The 19,517-nt window shown below is 43.9% G+C and overlaps 2 protein-coding genes across 3 annotated transcripts in view; one reads left to right on the top strand and one right to left on the bottom strand.

The window, feature by feature from the left end:
- LOC110973618 (nucleosome-remodeling factor subunit BPTF-like) overlaps positions 1-16,212 on the bottom strand; it is a 28,131-nt gene extending 11,919 nt beyond the window's left edge. Inside the window, exons 1-8 of one of the 2 annotated variants that reach the window (XM_022224552.2) lie at positions 15,643-16,212; positions 13,561-14,648; positions 10,563-10,768; positions 8,149-9,368; positions 6,907-7,191; positions 6,388-6,687; positions 5,667-5,811; positions 184-5,163 (exon numbers count right to left, since the gene is read on the bottom strand). In XM_022224552.2, coding sequence (XP_022080244.2) covers positions 184-5,163; positions 5,667-5,811; positions 6,388-6,687; positions 6,907-7,191; positions 8,149-9,368; positions 10,563-10,768; positions 13,561-14,648; positions 15,643-16,170 — 8,752 coding nt within the window. In that variant the 5' untranslated portion in view covers positions 16,171-16,212. The remainder of the gene's footprint in view (positions 1-183; positions 5,164-5,666; positions 5,812-6,387; positions 6,688-6,906; positions 7,192-8,148; positions 9,369-10,562; positions 10,769-13,560; positions 14,649-15,642) is intronic. The other variant, XM_022224553.2, reaches the window with a different exon arrangement.
- A 610-nt stretch (positions 16,213-16,822) lies between these two features.
- Positions 16,823-19,437, top strand: aimp2 (aminoacyl tRNA synthetase complex interacting multifunctional protein 2). Its single transcript, XM_022224581.2, has 4 exons — positions 16,823-16,963; positions 17,248-17,403; positions 17,702-17,927; positions 18,471-19,437. The coding sequence occupies exons 1-4, from the start codon at positions 16,835-16,837 to the stop codon at positions 18,869-18,871; spliced, it is 912 nt and encodes a 303-aa protein (XP_022080273.2). The 5' UTR covers positions 16,823-16,834; the 3' UTR covers positions 18,872-19,437.
- The last annotated feature ends 80 nt before the right edge of the window (positions 19,438-19,517 follow it).

Raw genomic sequence — 19,517 nt, 5'->3', positions numbered from 1 at the left:
CCTGATGCAGAAAAACCAAATACTGTAACAATTCAAAAATGCTGCAAAAGATATTTTACATAATAAGGCAGGCTGAAGAGACCAACAGGTCAAATTATGGAGGGTGCATGCTTTTTATAAAGCAATAGCTGGAACACTTGAAGAAATTTTACCGGAAACTCAATATTTAGTCATCTTTCTTACCTACTTCCTGCTCATCTTTGCCCATAGGCCAGACAGTCTGTCGAATGAGATACTCTGACCTCAAACCTGATGGCTGGATGTCCCGCTTCTTACAAATGGAAGTGGTGATCCTCTCATCTTCTGTCTCGATGGTGTGGGTGATGCCATGCAGAGGCTTCTGGGCCATGTCCTCCCAGCGGATGCTGGCCCAGATGACGTGCAGCATCAGCCCCACTGAAGAGAAGGAGGAGGCTGTCTGAAGGCGGTAGCGCCAGCAGATCTGAAAGGTGGGCCGGGGTGCCGGGTAAGGCCAGTAGTCACCCACATTCTTGGCATTGTAGTTGAAGCCCTGAACCTCATAGCGGCCGCCCCGCCGGCAGAGCTTGCTCAGCTCCTGTGGGGGCAGGATCAGGATGCTCTTGAGCTTGCTGCGAGTGGCAAACTTCCGGCACATGGGCAGGGGCTTGGCGATCTTCTTCTGGGCGGGCCGGCGTGCGGAGCCGGGCGTGGCCTTGGCAGTCAGGCGGAAAGGGTCACACACCCGTGGCGGCTCCGGCATCTTAATGGTCTCCTTCAGGTGCTTCTCAATCTCCTTGATCTTGGTGCTGATGTCGGAGAACGATATGCTGATGCCACCAACGGAGGTACAAGATACTGTGATGGTGGCATTGGTCTTCTTACCAGAGGTTTCTGTGGTGCTGATGGTGGAAACTAATGGGCCAGCTCTGGTGATGGTTTCCGACTTGGTCATGATGCTACTGGTGGATTGGGTGCTCTTCACCACTGTGCTTGTGACCACAGCGGGGGTGGGGTTGCTCGTTTGGACCCGCTGGGAGGCGGATGGGGTAATCCCATTGGCAGTTAACGTGGGAAGGGAGGCACTCAGACTGTTCCTGGAGGAAGTGGCAGCAGGCGAACTGGCTGGTGTGGCCCTGGATAGGGCTGCAGAACTCTTGGCTTGAGTTGTTGCAGTTGAGATGGTGATTTTCTGAGTAGAGCTCTGAGGGGTAGAAGTTACCATGCCCTGGGCTGATATGTACACCACTTTGGGCCCTGATGCACTCTGCTGGAGTATTCCTATCCTCTGCTGTCTCTGAGGTGAAGCCCCTTGCTGGACTATCTTTGGTAAAGCTGACACATTCCCTTTGGCACTGACATGGGTCTGCAGAACATCTGCCTGTTTAACCCCTTGAACTTGGGATTTCTGCACCTGTATCACATTTGGCTTTACCCCAGGACTTAGTACAATCTTTGTGGTGTTCAACTTTGAGCTGCTGTCTGACCCAAGTATTTCAGTCTTTTTAACAGTGATGAGAGGTGCGACACTTCCTGTGTTGGGTTTTTTGACAGCTTCTGATACTGCTGCTGTTTTCTGGGGTACCTGCGAAGTGGTGTTTTTCACGGCAAGTCCACCAGTTGCAAGCTGCGAAATTCTTTCTGATATCAAGACCTTACCATCCTGTTTTGGCACCAAGGTGACTTTATCTTTGGTCGGTGCTGGTGGGGCAGATGGTTTGATGGTACTGGACTGTGATTGGTTTGTGACTGGCACTGTGGTGCTAACTCCTGTCACACTAGGTTTTGGCAGGCTTGGAGGAACTGTACATTTTGGACTTGAGACAGACACCGGTTTGCTCGTCACAGTTAATGTCACATTGCCACTCGTCACACCCGATGTTGTAGTTGTTGCTTCACTGGTGACCACCCTTTCATGAACGGAAGGGCTGGTTGTGCATGTTGTCACCTTGCCAGCAACACCTACGGCAGGTGACGTCACACTGTCACCTGTCATGGCTACTGTCACAGAATCACCTGTAACTGATGACACTTTGCTGCCTGTTTCACAAGCAGACCCTTGGCTTTTGTTCACTGCAGGAACCACAGATTCGCTTAACAATTTTGCATTGGATGTATCAATACCCTGAGGACTGGTGACCCTTATGGGTGACTTGGAAGGTGTATTGTGTGTCCCTGCTCCAGTGAACACTTGGTCTGAAATTTCAGCCAACTGAGTCCTTTCAGTTTCTGTCTTCTCGTGCACTGCATCATTACTTTGAATCTTCCTATCGCCATCATCCTTGTTCAGTGGGGCGGCATCCCTGTCACAAGTGGATGATTTCTGGGCAATACTGATTTGGCTAGAACCTTGTGCAATATTGGTAGAATCATTCACTGCTTTGCCATTGGCATTTTCAGTTTGTTGAAGAGGACTGCTTGCAGCGGTCTGACTGGGTGTATCTGCAGTATGTTCCACATTTGCTGGGAGTGACAGTTCTGAACCTTGCGACTTTACATGTCCTAATGTGGCAGCACATCCTTCCGTTGCCTCTTGTTTCTCAGAATCTGTCGTTACAGGTTTGGCAGCACATTCGGTTTTAACGAAAGTTCCAGGTGCCGTCTTTGACGTCTCAGTTTTGCCAAGAGTAATGTCTTTGTTACTGTCTCCTCCGCCCAAGTGCTGCTCAGTTTGGAGAGATGGCACTTTTTCGGGCGGGAACTCATGAGGTACTGGCGGTGTATTATTTACAGAATTGCACAAGGTCTTGTCTTCTTCCGGCTGCTGCTGCGTCTGGCTGTCAGACTGCTGCACTGGAGTTTGCCTGAGTTTGTCACTGGATTCAGTCCATTCCATGGGTATTGCAGGTTCCTCAACTGGTGCACCTGTCGGCTTCTCAATGACTTCCGTTTTCTCAGACTCCACATCATTCTGAGGTATTTGGTTAGCACAAGTTGGTGAACTCACTGCGTTATTTTTCTTATTCGGTGATTTGACCGAGTTTGAGGAAACAGCCTCACAATGAGCTGAACTTAATGTCTCATTCGCCTGTGTCTGGCATTCTTGAATTCTATTCACTTCAAGAACACCTTTACCTGAGGGTTTTATGATTTGGTTTGTGATATGAACAAGGTTCTTATGAACAGATTCATGGGTTTTGTTTGTTTCCGCTACAGTGGTGGTCATGTCTGAGTGGTTGACATCTCCACTTGGTCCTGAAGTGACAAGGTTTTTGGCAGCAGAAGCTTGGACCACATCGCTTCCAGAATTGTCCATCAATTTTAACTTTCCCTTTTCAGTTAACTCAAAAACCTGCAGGTTCTTGCTTTCCGGCTTTTCAAAACCCGCTGGGATCCCGTTGGTTGAGAAAGACTCCTCGGTATTGTGCCCACTGTGCAGTGCTTCCTGGCCACTCGCAGCTTGAGAGTTCACAGGTGCATGGTTTGCGCAGTCCAAGTTGGTAGATGCATTGTTGGCTGTTACTGGAACGGTACTAACCTTTGAAGCGGGTGTGCAGGCGACTGTTTCATTGGAGCAGCTGTTTCCATTTGACTGCTCGGCAGGCTGAGACTGATTGGTGGAAGAGGTTGGGCTTGAAATTTGCTGGGGCTTGTTATTAACTGTCTGCTCGCCACCTGTTGAGTCCTGCAGTGTGACCTTAGTGTCCACTGTTTTACTGAGTGCGGCAGAGGGCACTGGCGCATCTTTTACAAGTTTCTTTGGTGATGCTGTCACATTGGGAATGCTGCACACACTGGCCAGCATGTTCTCGTAGGCGGCTTGGAAAGAGGAAGACACAGTTGATGGGGTGCTGGCCTGGGGGAGCTTCTGCAGTTCGTTTGTGGAAGGGGAGAATGAAGTTTTGTTGGCGTCTGCGGTAGGGGTTTTGGTCTTTGCATTAACGCTGTTCACAGCGACGATGGCTTTGTTGTTGAGGTTCTCGCTCACTTGCTTGGCTGGTGATACTGTGATTTGTTGTGCTGCTTTTGATGTAGACACATTGGTAGCTGGTTTGGCTGTATCAGCATCAACTTTAGGCTGAACAGGCTTGCTGGTTGGGATGGTGTCTGACTGTGAGGCAAGGACAATTGTAGATGCCTGCTTGCTGAACTCCGTTTTGCCCTCTGATTTGCTGTCATCCGTTTCCATGGGTTCAGCTTTCACTCTGGCGGGCTTGTCCTGCTGCTTGTCCAGTAGCACCTTCAGTCTGTTCTTCTCGCTCAGGATCCGCTTGTACGTCTCGTACTTCTGCACCTGGGCCTTGTAGCGCAACTGCACCGCCTCCTCCTGCCGGACCCTCCTTTCCAGAAAGCTCTCCAACCTGGAGCGGTAGGGGATCTTATGGTACAAAGTGTGATTTCTGAGTGCCAGGCTGATGTCCAGGCTGTCCCACTCGGCATTCAGTGGAGCTCTGCCAGCCTTCGGCATGGCACCCTGATCTGCATTGGGAGGTTTTATGTCCTGCTTTGGAGTATCAGCCTTGGATTCAGCAACACCGCTCAGTTTCTCCTCTGGTGTCTTTGGTTCTGAGGTTTCCATAGGCAACTCTGATGATTTTGGTTCTGAGGTTTCCATAGGCAACTCTGATGATTGCTGTTTTGGCAATGGGGATTCAGGTGCAGCGACAGATGATTCCTCTGATGTCATCACAGGTTTATCCCCAGGTCCTAGAACAGGTTGCTTAGCACCGCTTGTCCCATCTTCTGGCTGTACTTCTTTGCTTTCTGTAACCTCCATGGGCTCTACTTTTTCCTTCACTTGTTCGTCAGTATTTCCGCCCTCATCCTTTTCAATGGCACTGTCTTTGCTATTGGGTGATTTTGTGGATATGCATATCTCTTCTGGAACAGTTTCCAGCGATTTATCTTCAGATGTGTCCATCAGTTCTGCTTTCTCTCCTATCGTTTCCTTCTCTTGCGTCTCTTTATTCTCATCTGACAAAGAGACCTCCATTGCTTCATCTTTGCCCTCATCTGACCTTTGGCCCTTGGTATCCACAGGTTTCGTCTCTGCACAAGTAGTCTCAGCGATAGCCTCTTTGTCTCCGTCTGTCTCCGTTCCCGATGATGACAGCTCCTTGGAATCTGAGTCTTCCGATATTGAAGTTCTGTTCTTTCCCCTGTCTTTCCCATACGCAGGTTTGGCAGCTTTCAGCTTCTGAGGAGTTGTACCTTTGGAGTGCTGTGGTTCCTTTCTGGCACTAAATTCCTCACCAACAACATGTGCTGAAGAGAAACCCAGAGGAAAGAAAATGCAAGTAATAAATTCAATCAACAGACAAAGTAAGAAATAACAACCCTTTGAAAGATGGCTTGCTGACATGACATGGGAAGATGGTTAGCCACAGTGCAAATTTGAGTTTTTGTGCATAACATAAATCTTTGTAAATCCTACATTTATGTGAATGGAAGCAAGACACTTTCTTGAAAATTACATTGGAAGGTATGAAGTATTTTAAAATCTTACAAGATCAATTCAATCCAACTGAAATTCAGAAAGTCCAAGCTGCACGAACAGCACAAGACTTGCTAGTATTTTTTTATATCTACATGGCAAATTTAGATAACGAAGAATGACAGAATGAGCTGAATCATCAAAGTCAAATATTGGCAACCAGCAGTCCTTTTGAGACAAAGTTGTGTCTAAAAGGTTAGTGTCCCCCTAAAAAAATCCTGACGGTTAACTACATTCTCGCATTTATCTATTCTAATAAGGTGCCACTGCTTACTTTCCGAGTAGGCCTTGATGCTTCGCTGAAGAGCTACCTTGGCGGGGCTGGGTGGAGGTAAGGTTCGATTCCTGCGAGTTGAGCTGACCCATGCCCAGCCATTGCCCCCCACGATACGGTACTCCTCCCCTTTCTGCTTCCAGACCTGAGGGTGTACAACAAAGATTTTGTGAGAAAGAGCGTGTACAAAAAGATGAAATTGTAAACCTCAGCTAAATAAAGAGGTTCTGTATTGCCTTATAGAATTTAGGTGTGTGAGAGTGCATTTCAAAATCAGAATAACTGAAATTGGAAATGGGTAAACATGGCTGAACCTTAGCAAAGTAATTCTCTCTCACCAAGTAGTAAAGAGCAGCCTCTCAGCAAATACTGACAGTTTAGTTGACAGCCATCAGTACAATTTATGTACAGCACGTTTTTGAAATTAGATGCACCTTGGCATGCTTTTTCTGCACCTGTACTACAAGCTTGCAAAAATAACTTCAATGTTACCATTTTCAACAGTAAATCTTATTTGAATCTATGAAAATCTACATCAGCGTTTTAAGTATTTTAAATTAATGGATTTAGGACAGTAAAGCCACCTTTACTGTACTCAAAACACAAATACAAGTATCCCTATTTTACATACAATAAGTAAGACACACATGGTTACAACACTGGACAGTACTTAAGAACCATACTTTGGGAGAAAGAGAAAATATTGGAGTACTCTGATTACCAAGTGCTTGATGGGGAAGGTGTATTTGACCCAGTGATTGTTGGGGTTCTTGTAGATGTCGTCCTCCTCGTCTCGCCTCTTCTTCTCCGCTTTCTTTTTCTCCTCCCTCTCCAGGGCAGTGGTGCGGATCAGGCGGATGTGGCCCATGCCGTCCAGCCAGAGCGGGGTGAAGATGACGGGCTTCATGGCACACTCCAGGATGGACAGGGCCAGGGCAAACTCCTGGGGCTTGTTGCACATGTGGACGGCCTTGATCCAGTTGTTGCGATGCACTGCCCAATTGGAGTGCATGAAGGGGGCCTACGGGCAACACGAATCAGTACAAGGATTGCTTCCTTTTTTTTCATAAGGGTTACTCTTTCCAACTGCATATCAATACAAGAGTGTTTATGGCTGCCCCTTCCTTTTGGTTGAAGCGTAGCGAGAGGACTAAAATGCCTCTGCCAATGGATGAACATTGATTGGAACTCTGCATGCACATGTAGACTTAAAAAAAACACACAAAGAAAGAAACATTACCTGAATCTGGCTTTCAAGCTGCGTGATGGTCAGCCGCAAAGTTGAAACAATGAGCTGCTTGTTGCCATACACTGTGCCGTTCCACTTGAGCCGCTCCGAGCTGGACAGGCTGAACTTGTGGGCAATGTAGCGCCGGCGGTCTCGGTCCTCGGCGTGCTGGGGCTTGTTGAGGGCCAGGGGGTTGGCGCTGTACTGGTTCTTGTACAGCTTGTAGTTGCCCTCCATGCCCAGGCGGAACATCCTGTCCGGGTTCATGCTGCGGGTGGTCACGCCGGAGGGGGTCACCTGTGCCAGCGAGAAGGACCAACAAATCAGTGTCTATCCCTATACCTACATGCTCATATGGCACAAAGAAGTTTCAAGTCACTCAGTAATCTAATCTCACAGGGTTTGAGCTGTCCACTGCGACTACTGCAATGTAGTGAGCCAATTCTACATTTCAAAAGCATCAACTGAGGATAGAGCAAGTCAGCGTATGGCTGCGCTGGCGGGCAAACCTTAAGTGTGCGTTATTCCTGAATGACCCCAAACTGAGCTGCTTCAATTTGTGCAAGTACAATAAATGTGGCTATTACTCAAAGTTGTTATTTTTTTAAATAGTGACTGGGTTTGACAGATACCTCACAGAGACTGGAGCAGATAATACAAAAATGGAACTGCAGGTTCTGTCTGTTTGCAATAAAACATTGGGCTTTTCTGCATTTCTGAGGTTCTGAGAAAAAAATGCACTCGCCATACACTGTACATGCATGTGCTCGCAGACATGGAGAGTAAAAGTGTGTACAAAGTCTGTGGGATATGGACAAATATGCCAGTCTGCAAAAATTCAAAAGGAATGGAAATAAAAGCAACATGAAGGGCAACAGAGACAAAAGTACAGTGCCGTTCATTCACTTATCAGTGGAATCTTTCTTATGGCTCAGAATTTTTCAAACTGCATGGCAGTTCACACCGTAAACTGAAAAATCTATTAATTAGTACGATGAACATTTTGATGGCATTTTCTTAGACCAAGCAGGGTCTGAAGTTACTGAATAGTTAAGAAGTGTTACAGTTAATAAATGAACTTTGTACATGTATATAAACTGCCATGAAAACACTTAAGTGAAACAATTCAGAATGGAGCACCAACTTAATGAATTTCCTGCTTACACACTTCATCAGTAATCATTACCTACAATATGCTGATGTTTAGAAAATGTTTGGGCGATGTAAATAAGTGCCAATGGGGTCTGTGTTTACCTCCTTGGTTGTTTCCTTCTTGCTTTCTACCCGTTTGATTTGACCCTTGGCATTGATCACAAGGCAGGAGTCCTCTGTCTTGGAGGTCACTTTTGCCGTGCTGGAGGAGGTCGTGACAGTAGATTTAGTTGGCAAACTGGTGGAGTAGGTCAGGAAAGGGGTGGCCTTGGGTGGAGGTGGCTTGTAATTTGGGTTGCGGGAGCGCGTCATGATGCCCGTCTTGGCCGGCGTCTTTGAGGCTGGATCAGTTTTTGTCTCCTCAACTTCTTTGGTATCGCTTTGGTCTTTGGATTCTCCTTCCTTGGCTGCATCTGAGGTCTTGGAATCTCCAGAAGTGGCACCTTTCAAAGTGTCCTTGGCAGCATCAGTGCTTGCTTCAAGCATTTCCCCTGGTTCTGTTTTGTTGCTCGTGCCCTGTTCATCCGTCTCCATAGGTGATACCTCATCAGCGACAGACATGGCAATTGTTTTGGTTTCTGTGGCAGATGTCACAGTGACTGTTTCAACCCGGGTGACTGATGTTGTCATCTGGGTCACTGACTGGACTGCTGTTTGAGAGGTTACAGCCTCGACTGTCTCTCCAGAAGAACCACCCGCGGTTGCCATTGCCACTGTCTCTGTCACCACAGTCTTCTCCACAGTCGTGACAGAGGTTGATGACTGTGTAGTCTTTGCTGTGACAGCCAGTGACACAGCAGGTTCCTGAAACTGGACTTCTTCTTTGCCGTCATCACCTGGTTTGTTCACATTATCACTAATGGCACTGACTGTGTCATCCTTTGTGTCACTGCTTTTCTGAATCACATCATCAGACAGCACTGGAACATTGCTAGTTCCATCCTTACCTGTGTCGCTTTCTGTGACCTTTGTGGCATCAACTTCCGTATCAGTTTCAGTACCAGGAGCCTTTGGCTCAGCCTCTGAAAGATTAGGTACTTGTTCTTTATGCAAGCTGTCAACATTCATAGCCTCTTCAGTGCCAGCATTAGCCTCCTCACCAGTTGCAGTTATTTCAGCAGCCTGGGAGGTCCCACTAGCCTTAGTCTCTTCAGCAGCTGCATTTGCCTCTGACATCTTCTCTTGCTCCTCTCTCTGTTTCTGCTCTTCTTCTCTTTTTCTACGCTCTTCTTCTTCCATCTGCTTCCGTCGTGCCTCTTCTGCCTCTTCCTGCCTTTTCCGTTCTGCCTCTTCTTTGACTGCCCTTGCAGCTAGAATTTCATCTGAAGCCAATGATGGAAAAATATTGTTTTGGAGAAAGGAACATTGGCTAATAAGAATGCTGCAGCAAAAATCAACTGACAATATACATACAGTTGTGTGTGCATGTACTTGTGCTCCTCTTCTGTGACATGACATTATCATTAGCAACAGTCCAAAGCTGGAGTTTTCCTTTCGTGTGCTTGGTTCCAAATTTCACCAAAAAATACCTAAGTTTTATTTGAAAACTACAGCATATATATTACAACGATTTCTACTGGAGGGATAAGGTTAGGCCAAAAAAAGTCCGGTTTCTGTTCACCGTGTGTGTCGCCGTACACCTGTGCGTTGGCAAAATAAAGAATTTTTTTATTTTGCATAAAACGATTTCCAAAAGTCGCCAAACTTACATGATCGGCAGGAATTCTGCTACCAAGTAATTTTAACATGTTTTTGATGGGTGGCATTGAGTAATATGTACGGTAACGGAATTCCCCTTGGCCTAAGCACATGCAGTGGCGATGGACATCAGGTTATGAAAACCATACTTATGTAACAACTCATGCATCGTCACTTGCCAAGAACAAAGGTAGATGAAAGTGAGAGGAGAGTTTATTTTCTGAGCTGAATTTTTTCCCAATATGTCGAATGTAGCTTGTTTCTTATAAGCTAAAACAGAAAACAATGTGCGTAGTATATCATTTACCTCATGAGAATTTTATTTTCATTTTGACTCTGGAGCTGAACTGTTTTCATTTATTTTTCTCATAGGCTATTTGACGTGCAACTTGTTTCCCCTAAGCTAAAGCAGAAAACAATGTGCAAAGAATATCATATAGTGCTACCTCATGAGGATTTCATTTGAAACCGGAAACTGGAGCTGAACACTTATTTTTCACACATGATTTTCCATGGTTGTGCTACTGTATTTTAACAAGCTCAATATTGCCAAGAGTAGAAGCCTCTTTTTTGAGTGAGATGAATAAAACCATTGCCTCTCGTCATATTTTATGGTCTTTTTATTAATTCAAAGTTGTTAATTCACATTTCTTATAGTAACAAGGCTATGCGCTCTAAAGTATACATGTATGTGCATGGACATCACTTCTAAGGAAAAAAAAAACGGGTCATCGCACCACTTTTGGACCAAGCCCATGACCAGAAACCAGATGTTTCTTTTTTTTTGCCTTAGACTGAGATTTTTTTTTTTTTTTTACCTGATGCTCTCTGAAGCTCTGATCGTTGGTTTCCCCTGGCGCTGTTCGTCAGCTCAGCAGTCTTGGCAACATGCTCTCGGATCTCTGGCAGGGACTCCTGGATGGCCCGACACAACGGCCCTTCCCATTCTAGAGGATCTAAGGCAGCAATGAGTTCCTCAATCTGGGACATGCTGCTGTAGTACCAGAGCTCGCCCTCTCCCTCCCTGCAGGGTAAAATGCCCACAAATATCAGAGAAATTTGAAACTTTAGAAAGCATTCTCGAACTTGGAATTTTCTAGATCCATTTAGACTGTTCCTCTTGGGAAAAAGCACATCCCAGTGTGACAGATAATTTCTTTAAAACAGGTACATGTAAATTGGATTCCGATTTTCTTTCCCATACCAAAGTAAAAACCATTTTTCAGTGTTTTCAGTTCCTTTATTTATTTGTTTTGTTACAAAATTAAACAAATTTGGATTTGAATTAAGAAATTTAAATCAAGTAACCTGATTAAATTCACAACCACCATGTCTTAGCCTTTGTGAAATGCATGCAATATACCACCTACTGGTACATACATTCATTCATTCATTCATTCATTCAGAGACAAGTACATACATGTACATGTACCAAGGATAAAGTGCAGACCAGGTTTTTAACCAAACCCTAAGTTTTGACAAAATTAGAGTTCCCAAGAATTTATTAACAGGGTACGTATGCATCAAATGACTAATGAGTGAGAAACATGCCATGAACAACATGTACACGTATTTAGTTACACGCTACATGTTTGTATATGTACATGTATATGTACAGGTAGGTACAAAATGCTGGTATTTTACCTTGCTGTATACGCTAAAAACAGTCTAGTTTTGTTTGTGATACAGCTCCACTGAGCAATGATTTAGGCTTGATTACAAATCACTTTATTAAGGGCATTTATTGAGGGGTATGGAGTGGTTTAATTACACTACATAATTGGTAACATTTCTAATCTCAGTACAATACATGTGTACCTGTAAATAAAAGGTAGATGTACACTGTACATTGATACTTTACCATGTCAAACTCTCAAGAGTGGGCATTTCAAATGAAGTCAAAGTAAATCATGATTACAAATCCTTTGCATCAAATTCACTTACTGAATCCAAAAAGCCGAGTTAAATCAAAACAAATGGATTGAATTGAACAAAGAATATCCTGCCAACCCAGATTGTGTGTAACACAAGTGCCTTCATACTTCTTTAAAACCCTCCTTCTGTTATAACCGTCAAAAACAGCCAAAAGTGCCTTCCAATTAATTTCCCCCAGTACACGGACACGTATGGGAAATTTGACTGATTTTGACTGATATGACAACTGTCAAAAATGCATCTTAGCATAGGAAGGTTAATACTAATAGGAACTGGAAGGCTCACAGTTCCTTAGTGTCCAGCTTTAAAAAAAAAATTTAAACACATGATCCGACGGACTTGCAGTAAAGACAGACAAACTTGCAGTTCAGACTTGCTGTGTAATATTACACAGTCCGCTCTCGCTTTGTCGTCAATCCCGACAATTTTCATTCATATGGTTTTGACAAAAATACTCAACTCAAACAGTAAGCACTACTACTTCTGCATAAAAGTCACTTAGGCCGACAGGGTTTGAATATTACAAATACAGTTATGCAAGTGTACATCAACAGCGCTTCCGCCTCAGAAGACAGAATTCCCTCGGTCTCTTGTTCATATGGGTTTGGTACAGTCATTTTCCTAGTTCCAGACCGCAAAAATTATTCAATAAGATTGCAGCTGCAAAAATCCTCAAATTCGAGTGAAATATGGCCAGAAGCCAACTTTGTGTTTTGGATATACATGTACTCTAATTTTTTTTTCAAAATCTAAGCTTGGACTCACAGGATCGATCAACAAAAGTGACGACGACACCTTTCCTAGTTCTGGATCATTTTAGGATCGAGAAAAAAACGTGTTCACGAATAAAAAGTAATCATGCAAAAAATCCATTTTCAACCAGAACCATTTTGAAAGTTGCTTTTCTAATAAAGAATTTCTTACTTTTGAAAAAATTAGCTGAAAAATAAGAATTTCAATGAATTAAAAAGTAGAAATTGCGAAAAGTTTGACTCGACTTTTCAACTGTACAGCGACCTATCACACCGTTGACGAACCCATTACATCACATACATTTCTGCTGCACCTGTGTAGTTGAGTTTGCAACGAATTTGCGTGGTAACACCGCACAATCCTAAAGTAGGGGGAAACACTTTCAGTTTTTGGTAAATTAACAAAAACAGAGACTCTACAAGTCATTTTGATTAAGCAGACATTAGATGCAAAGGTTTATATGACTGTTCAATCTAAAGAAGTATTTAAAATCACATGTAGTGATTGACCTATCGCCCGTTAATTTGAGTGGTTTTTTCACTCTTGTGAACTAGGAAGATTCAGGAACTAGGAAAACGACTGCAGTACAACGGCGGAGTGGATAACAAAAGTAGCTGTCGATCTCCAAACTGAAGTTTCATGTATGACCGCGGGACCGGGTTTTCAGCGGCACGGTGATTTTTCAGGAATTCTGCCCTTCAGTAAGAAATTTCACAGATATTTTATAAATAGATGTTTGTTCCTAATTTATTTACTTTTTGTTTACAGGTACCCGGCCCGGTAAAATGGAACCGGGTTTTTATATCAACGGGCAGGTACCCAACACACGCCTATTGAATTCCACTCTAAATGTGTCAGCATTTTGTTGAGGCAAGAACAATTGGTGTTGTTTAGTGTGGGAAAAGTACCATAACTATACAATGCTACTGACGAGTGGGGAACAGTTACATGTATTCACTTATTTACATGTATCTTTAACTTTACAGGTACCACATTCCAAAATACCCATTAACACACTTGCCTATTCATTTTCAGAAAGTCTAAATCTGTACAATAAACAGAACTTGTGACCTTGGGATTTGACTAGTTAGGTGTACATGAATGCTTATAGCTTCAAACAATACTTACACAAAAATACGGCGACAAAGATGCCAGTACTTCCTACCATGTCGGTCATAGCCTAAAGGCTCATGGCGAATCAACATGCCGCTCCTCTCAACGTCAGAAATGCAATCATAGACACCGTCCACCCGATGCTCTTTGCACACTGAGCACAGCCAATCATCCTCTGGAACCTCTGTAAGGGGAGGATCCACACACTCTAAATGATACACTGCAGTACAGGTCTCGCAACACAAGAGGTCCCCAAGCTTGTGACATGCGCGACAATGATCATCGTATGTGATAGCCCCCTCGCTGAGGATCTCTTCCCTGACCTTGTTGGAGGCTAGAAATTGGTCACAGAGGAACTGGAGCACTCTGAGTTTGTCGCGGACTGCAGCGAATGGGTAGTTGTCGGCCTCAACATGAGGCAGTACGGAGAGGAATTCTTTGTCACTCTCTATGTAGCAACGAACAAGTTCGGGCCAGGTCATGCCGTCCAGGAAGAGCATCTGGACATTGATGCTGTCCCGCAGGTCATGGGGTCCAAAAGTGGTGCCATTGCCATCCTCTTCCCGCATGAGTGCCCTCAGCAAGCAGGTGTGTGTCTCAGCGAGCAGGTAGCACTGCTCATCACTGCCGAGTGCGGCACAGAAGTCCTCGAACCGGAACGGGGACAGGCGCAGCTGCTGGTGGAAGTGTCGCAGGACCTCGTACACGGCCAGTGCCACAGTGATGTCCTGCCGCTCAATGAGCAAGTCATCGCTACTTTTGGGCAGTTCCAAAATAGGGATGTCCTTTTCCTCCAGCCACGTTGGTGAGGGTGGCAGGCTCAGCCGACTGGCAAACTTCCGCCGGCTCGGGGCACTGCTGGCCTCACTGTATGAGCTCTCCTCAGAGAACTCTGACAAGTTACCATCACCATCGGAATTTGAGACAGAGGATCGAGAGTCAAGGTCATAGTTGTCTTCTTCATCTGCTTCAAGTTCATCCATACTGCTCTCTTCCTCCTCATCTGAGCTGTGCTTTGGTTTGGAATGTTTTTGCTTGCGTCGACCTTTCTCTGCCTTTTCTATTGGTTGCACTTTAGAACTTCGCTCAGAGGTTATCACCTCCTGAAAATGATGTAAAAAATTGCACTTGGGTATTTAAGTTTAGTGAAGTTTTACTATTCTTTTTCAACAATCAGTGGAATATATGCATATTGACGGCAACAAATAATTTAAGAGGTTTGCTTCTACAATCCAATCCCCCCATTTTTCTTAGAAACTTCAAGAATCTGCCACAATAAAACATATTTGTACATAATCTTTCAAGGTGCAAAGCCACATGTAATGTAAAGTACTTGTGGCTACATGATGGTTACAAGTGGGTGCTCCCCTCTTTGATTCTGGAAAAAAACATTAATGAACTCTAGTTGGATTTGCATTAGTCAACATTACATGCGAAGTAAGATTTTAAAAAAGGGAAATCGTGGTAATAAACTGATTAAACTAATTTTTGACAAAAAATCTTTAAAAAAATTGTATCCTGATGCGACATGTACTTCCTTGAGACCATGTACGTTAAAAGCTACAAAGTTTATTGAGTGCTTGGCATTTTTAACTATTTTCTGGCATTAAATTGGAAAGGCTTCTCACATTCAGATTCATCCACACCTACATGTCTGTCTTGTTTAAAAATTTGTAAAGAAAAAGGTGGCAACAGGATGAAACACTGTCTAAAAGTTCTTTTACTGATCCTTTGTACAATGTACACTGTGCAAATAGTAAAATTATAAGTGCAAAAATACTTAAATTTACATGTGTGATGTAGCTTGTAGGTAGAAAACTTTATCTGGTTAGCGGTTTAACCATGTTAACCATCCTGACCTTGTTGTTTTGTGTTCTTGTTTCTTGTATTGATAACAGGTCTACAAGAAGTTACGGATTTAGGCTTTGCTTTTTAATTTATTGTTTCTGAAATTTAATTTTGCTTTGCTTTCTAAAGTTTTTAGGCCCTATAATTTTTTACAGCTTATTGCATTCTTAAAAATTTTCTCATCATGAACATTTCTGTATAAACAACACAGGATTTATCACAAGTTACTTCTTAATTTTTTTGACAAACCTGAATCAGCCTCTTGCTTTTCCTAGCTGCCTCTCTTGGTGTCCGGGGTGATTTTGTGAGGAGACTTGCACCTCTTCCTCTCCCCCTCCCTCGGCCACGCCCACGGCCTCTCCCTCTACCGATGGCTGAAGAAGGGGACGACATTTGACTGGAAGCGCGGCTCATCGGTGTGCTGCACCTAGAACTAGCGGGGCTCCCTCCTCCACCGTCTTCTGCTTCTCGATCGCTGTCCCCGTAACCAGTCGCGCCACCGCGGCCCATGTTCTTGCGTTTGGCAGCGGGTGAGGAGCTGCTTCCCGCTCCTCTTCCAGCAACCAAAGATTTTGGCGGTCTCCCGCGACCCCGTTTTATCATTTTGCCACGATTTTTGTGCACCGTGCACAGCAGCGGTATGTTCCTCGTGCGATGAGATGGTTTCCCGGGTTGGATGCTTTGCGGACTAGCGGTATTTTGGCGTTTATAATCCCGCTTGCATGTTGAATCTACGGTCAATCCGCCATTTTCCAAAGAATGACCACGTGACCTCATTAACTCTTTTTCCTACGCTATAACGGGAAATTTCAGTTATTTTTGTCGACCCCTTCCATTCGCTCCAAATATGTTGAATAAAACCTTTTAACTTCTCATTTGGATTGACGACAGAAGTCTTGTAAATTCCAAAAAGGATAAAACAATTAAGAAAATTATTTCGGAACAAAAGCAACGACTTATTTGATTGGCCTAACTAAGGTGGACGTGCTTGACCAGGCAAACCAGCACTGGTCAGAAAATTCATCTTCCGTTTCCGTTTATTCTTGAAAATAGGACTATTTTGCTAAACTACAAAACTAACAACACTTTGTAAGATAAAACTGAAAAATTGATCGATGTGTCTCAGCAGGTGTGATGATATTTGTCAGAATTTGCTGCCGAGTAAATATGATTGCAAAGTGTAGCAAGGAAAAGAGTAGCCAATGGAAATGAACGTACTGTAATCATGCTGTTAATACAGGCCTGTGCAATGCGCGTGCGGTAAGCTAATCCTTTGCATGCATCCAATCGTACTCGTGGTGGCATTGTAAGCCGCCGCGGAGCATGCCCATCACGCGTCACGCGCTAGCTATCGCCCTGCCGCTACGTATGTAACGTTACCGCGTGTTGCGCCAGTCATGTCGGTGCAGAATTTGTGCATGTAGAACATGTATGTTAAATCATGACACAGAGAAACGGTCCAGGAATGTTCAAAGTAGAGCCGTACTACGAGTTTAATCGCATCCCTGTCGATCTTCCTTCGTGTATGTTTAAAATGGCAAGCTACCACGAGCAATTAGGGAAAAAACAGGTAGGCTTATTCGGCCTATACCCAGGCAAGGCCCATATTGATATTTCTAATCGCATAAACCCTCGCACTCAAATGTCTGTGGGAAGAAACACTAACGGACGTGCCACTCAACTTGACCAACGCTGGTCTCGGGCAGAGCATGGAGGAAGGAATCAAAGTCCAACTTTTCCAATCTGTTACAAATGTCTGAATATTTGGAATTCCATATGCCAAATTACTATTAGTTTGGCTGTGCTCCAAGGTTGAAGTTGTTTAACTTGATCTTTTTTAAATCTCAAAACAAGGATCACCACTTAGACCCCAAACTCATCGAGCTAGAGCGCCGTCAGGAACACATCCTGCAAGAGTTGAAAGCCCTGGAAAATGATGTTGCTACCCTTGCAAGCAAATTCAAGCCATCAGTTGATGTTTCAGTTGTTGGGCAGAAAGGCACAGATTTGGTAAACAAAAATTAGCAGAATAATAAACAAATTCATAAAACTGTCTTCTGAGAAAAAAGTTACATGTAGCAGAAGTTTAAGTCATGCTTTCATTTCTTTACCAGCCGTTGTTATAGTACAAAATATGCATTTATCATTAATATATTTATACTTATTTTTGCAATTATAGTATATATGTTTTATTGGAAATGCTTGATGTATTCTCTGGAATTGATAAAGTTCAACCAAAGAAGGAGGCTAAGATTGAAACTAAAAAGAAAACAATAACCATGTGACATCTTTTATATTAATTTTCCAGGGAAGCACAATCCATGACATTGTGGTCTATGCCAACCCAGCACAACCCCCACTGTCGCTGATGGTGCTGTATGAGATGCTGAAACTGCACTTCAGTTGCAGGTCTGAGGTTCACATCCACTCGTCGGTGAAGTCCCTGCCGGACCAGCTGTTGACCTGTCTTGGGAACGGGGTGGAGCTGGCCCGAGGCGAGGCCCAGATATCCCTGACACTTATCTGGAAAGATGGTGAGTCACAGGTTTATGCACCACAGGCAAAATCGTCCCCCTCAGCCTAACGGTGTTCCAATACTCCAATGATGGTTGTGCAGTAAAGTGGATTTATGCCACACGCTAACCGTCACCGAATGATTTTCCAGTGTGAAGATGCTACAGGATTGTGCATCAATTGCCCGGGTGCTCTTGCACCAGGTACGTTTTGAGTAGATCCCGGTCCAGTTGCAGCACAAAATCTGAAAGAAGTTTAAGTGTAAACACAAAAGGTAAATGCACTAATATGAACAACACGGTGTTTGTGCATTTACAGAGCTTCAAATACTTTTCCGTAGTGAACATGTATAGGCTCTTCATTTAGAACTTTGGGATTTCATCAAGAGATCTTTGTTCATATCTCCACTACTCCTATATATATCAGTTTGAGGCCTGTGAGACCCATTTGTTCATTCCTTCTGTGTATTGCTGAGCATATTAGTACAGCGTGATTTCACATTACGGGGCTCCTGTTTTTTTGTTGAGATAATTGTAGTCTGACTTCTTTGGTTCGTGTTGCAGTCTCCCATGGTCCAGTTCTGATGGTTGCAGTGCCCTCACAGTCACCCATCTATGGAGAGGCCAACGTCGCCCGCTATGTGGCCCGCCTCCTCAACCCGAGTTACGACACGATGGACATCGTCAGCGCAACCTCCGTGGACAACTGGCTGGATCTGGCAACCAACATGTTCCTCAAAGGCAACTCAAAGGAGAAATCAGCCAGCATGCGCTCGCTCAACTCCAGACTGGGCAAATGCGATTGGCTGGTGGGGTCCTCGGTATCCATAGCAGATGCTGTCTGTTGGAGTGCTGTGCAGAGTGCAGGGCAGGCAGCCAGTGCACCGGCTAATGTACAGAAATGGTTGAAGGCATGCGCCACTCATGACTTGTTCGAGATGGCGTCAGGACTCTTATCAGCATAACTTGGCTGTCATGCATGCAGAACTGATGCTGAATTATGGACTGGAGACTAGACAGTTCCACTGAGTTTCTTTTGCGAATTTCCGTTATTGCTCTTGTAGTCCTGGTTTTTTTGGTTGTAAGTTCTTAAGAATTCACAGTGCTTTGATGCCGAATGCTGTGAAGCAGAGATTTAACCTTGTATTAGCCTCTACCAGCATGTGTTTGCCTACTACACGTTACATTGGTTGCTAATACCGACTAATAGAGTAAATCTGGGGTCAACATGATTTCTGGTCCCTGAAGTAACAAAAGACACCTCTTCCTTTATTCATTAAGAGTAACATAGCTCTTACAATTCAAAACAATAACCTGTCAAGTGCCTTTTTTTCATAGAAATTTGCTTTTCTTGCTTGTTTCTATAAATGTGTTTGAGCAAGACAGCCTCAACTGGTGTATTCACTCATTAGTTTCTGAACACACACATTGTAACTTGCTTTGTCTTTACTACTTAATCAGGAGTACACATTGTTACACAAGGAGTTCTGCATCATGTCACAAATAAATATTTCCTCGTTTTTAATTTTAACATGCAAATTCCTGTATTTTGTTATTTTAAAACCGATTCAATTTTGTCCGTTGGTTCGTTCTTTTTATTTCATTTACAAA

The sequence above is a fragment of the Acanthaster planci genome, linkage group LG07, assembly GCF_054643075.1.
Source record: "Acanthaster planci isolate LZ-2023a linkage group LG07, COTS_SCS, whole genome shotgun sequence".
Classification (NCBI taxonomy): Eukaryota; Metazoa; Echinodermata; class Asteroidea; order Valvatida; family Acanthasteridae; genus Acanthaster; species Acanthaster planci.
This window is presented reverse-complemented; position numbering and strand designations above follow the sequence as displayed.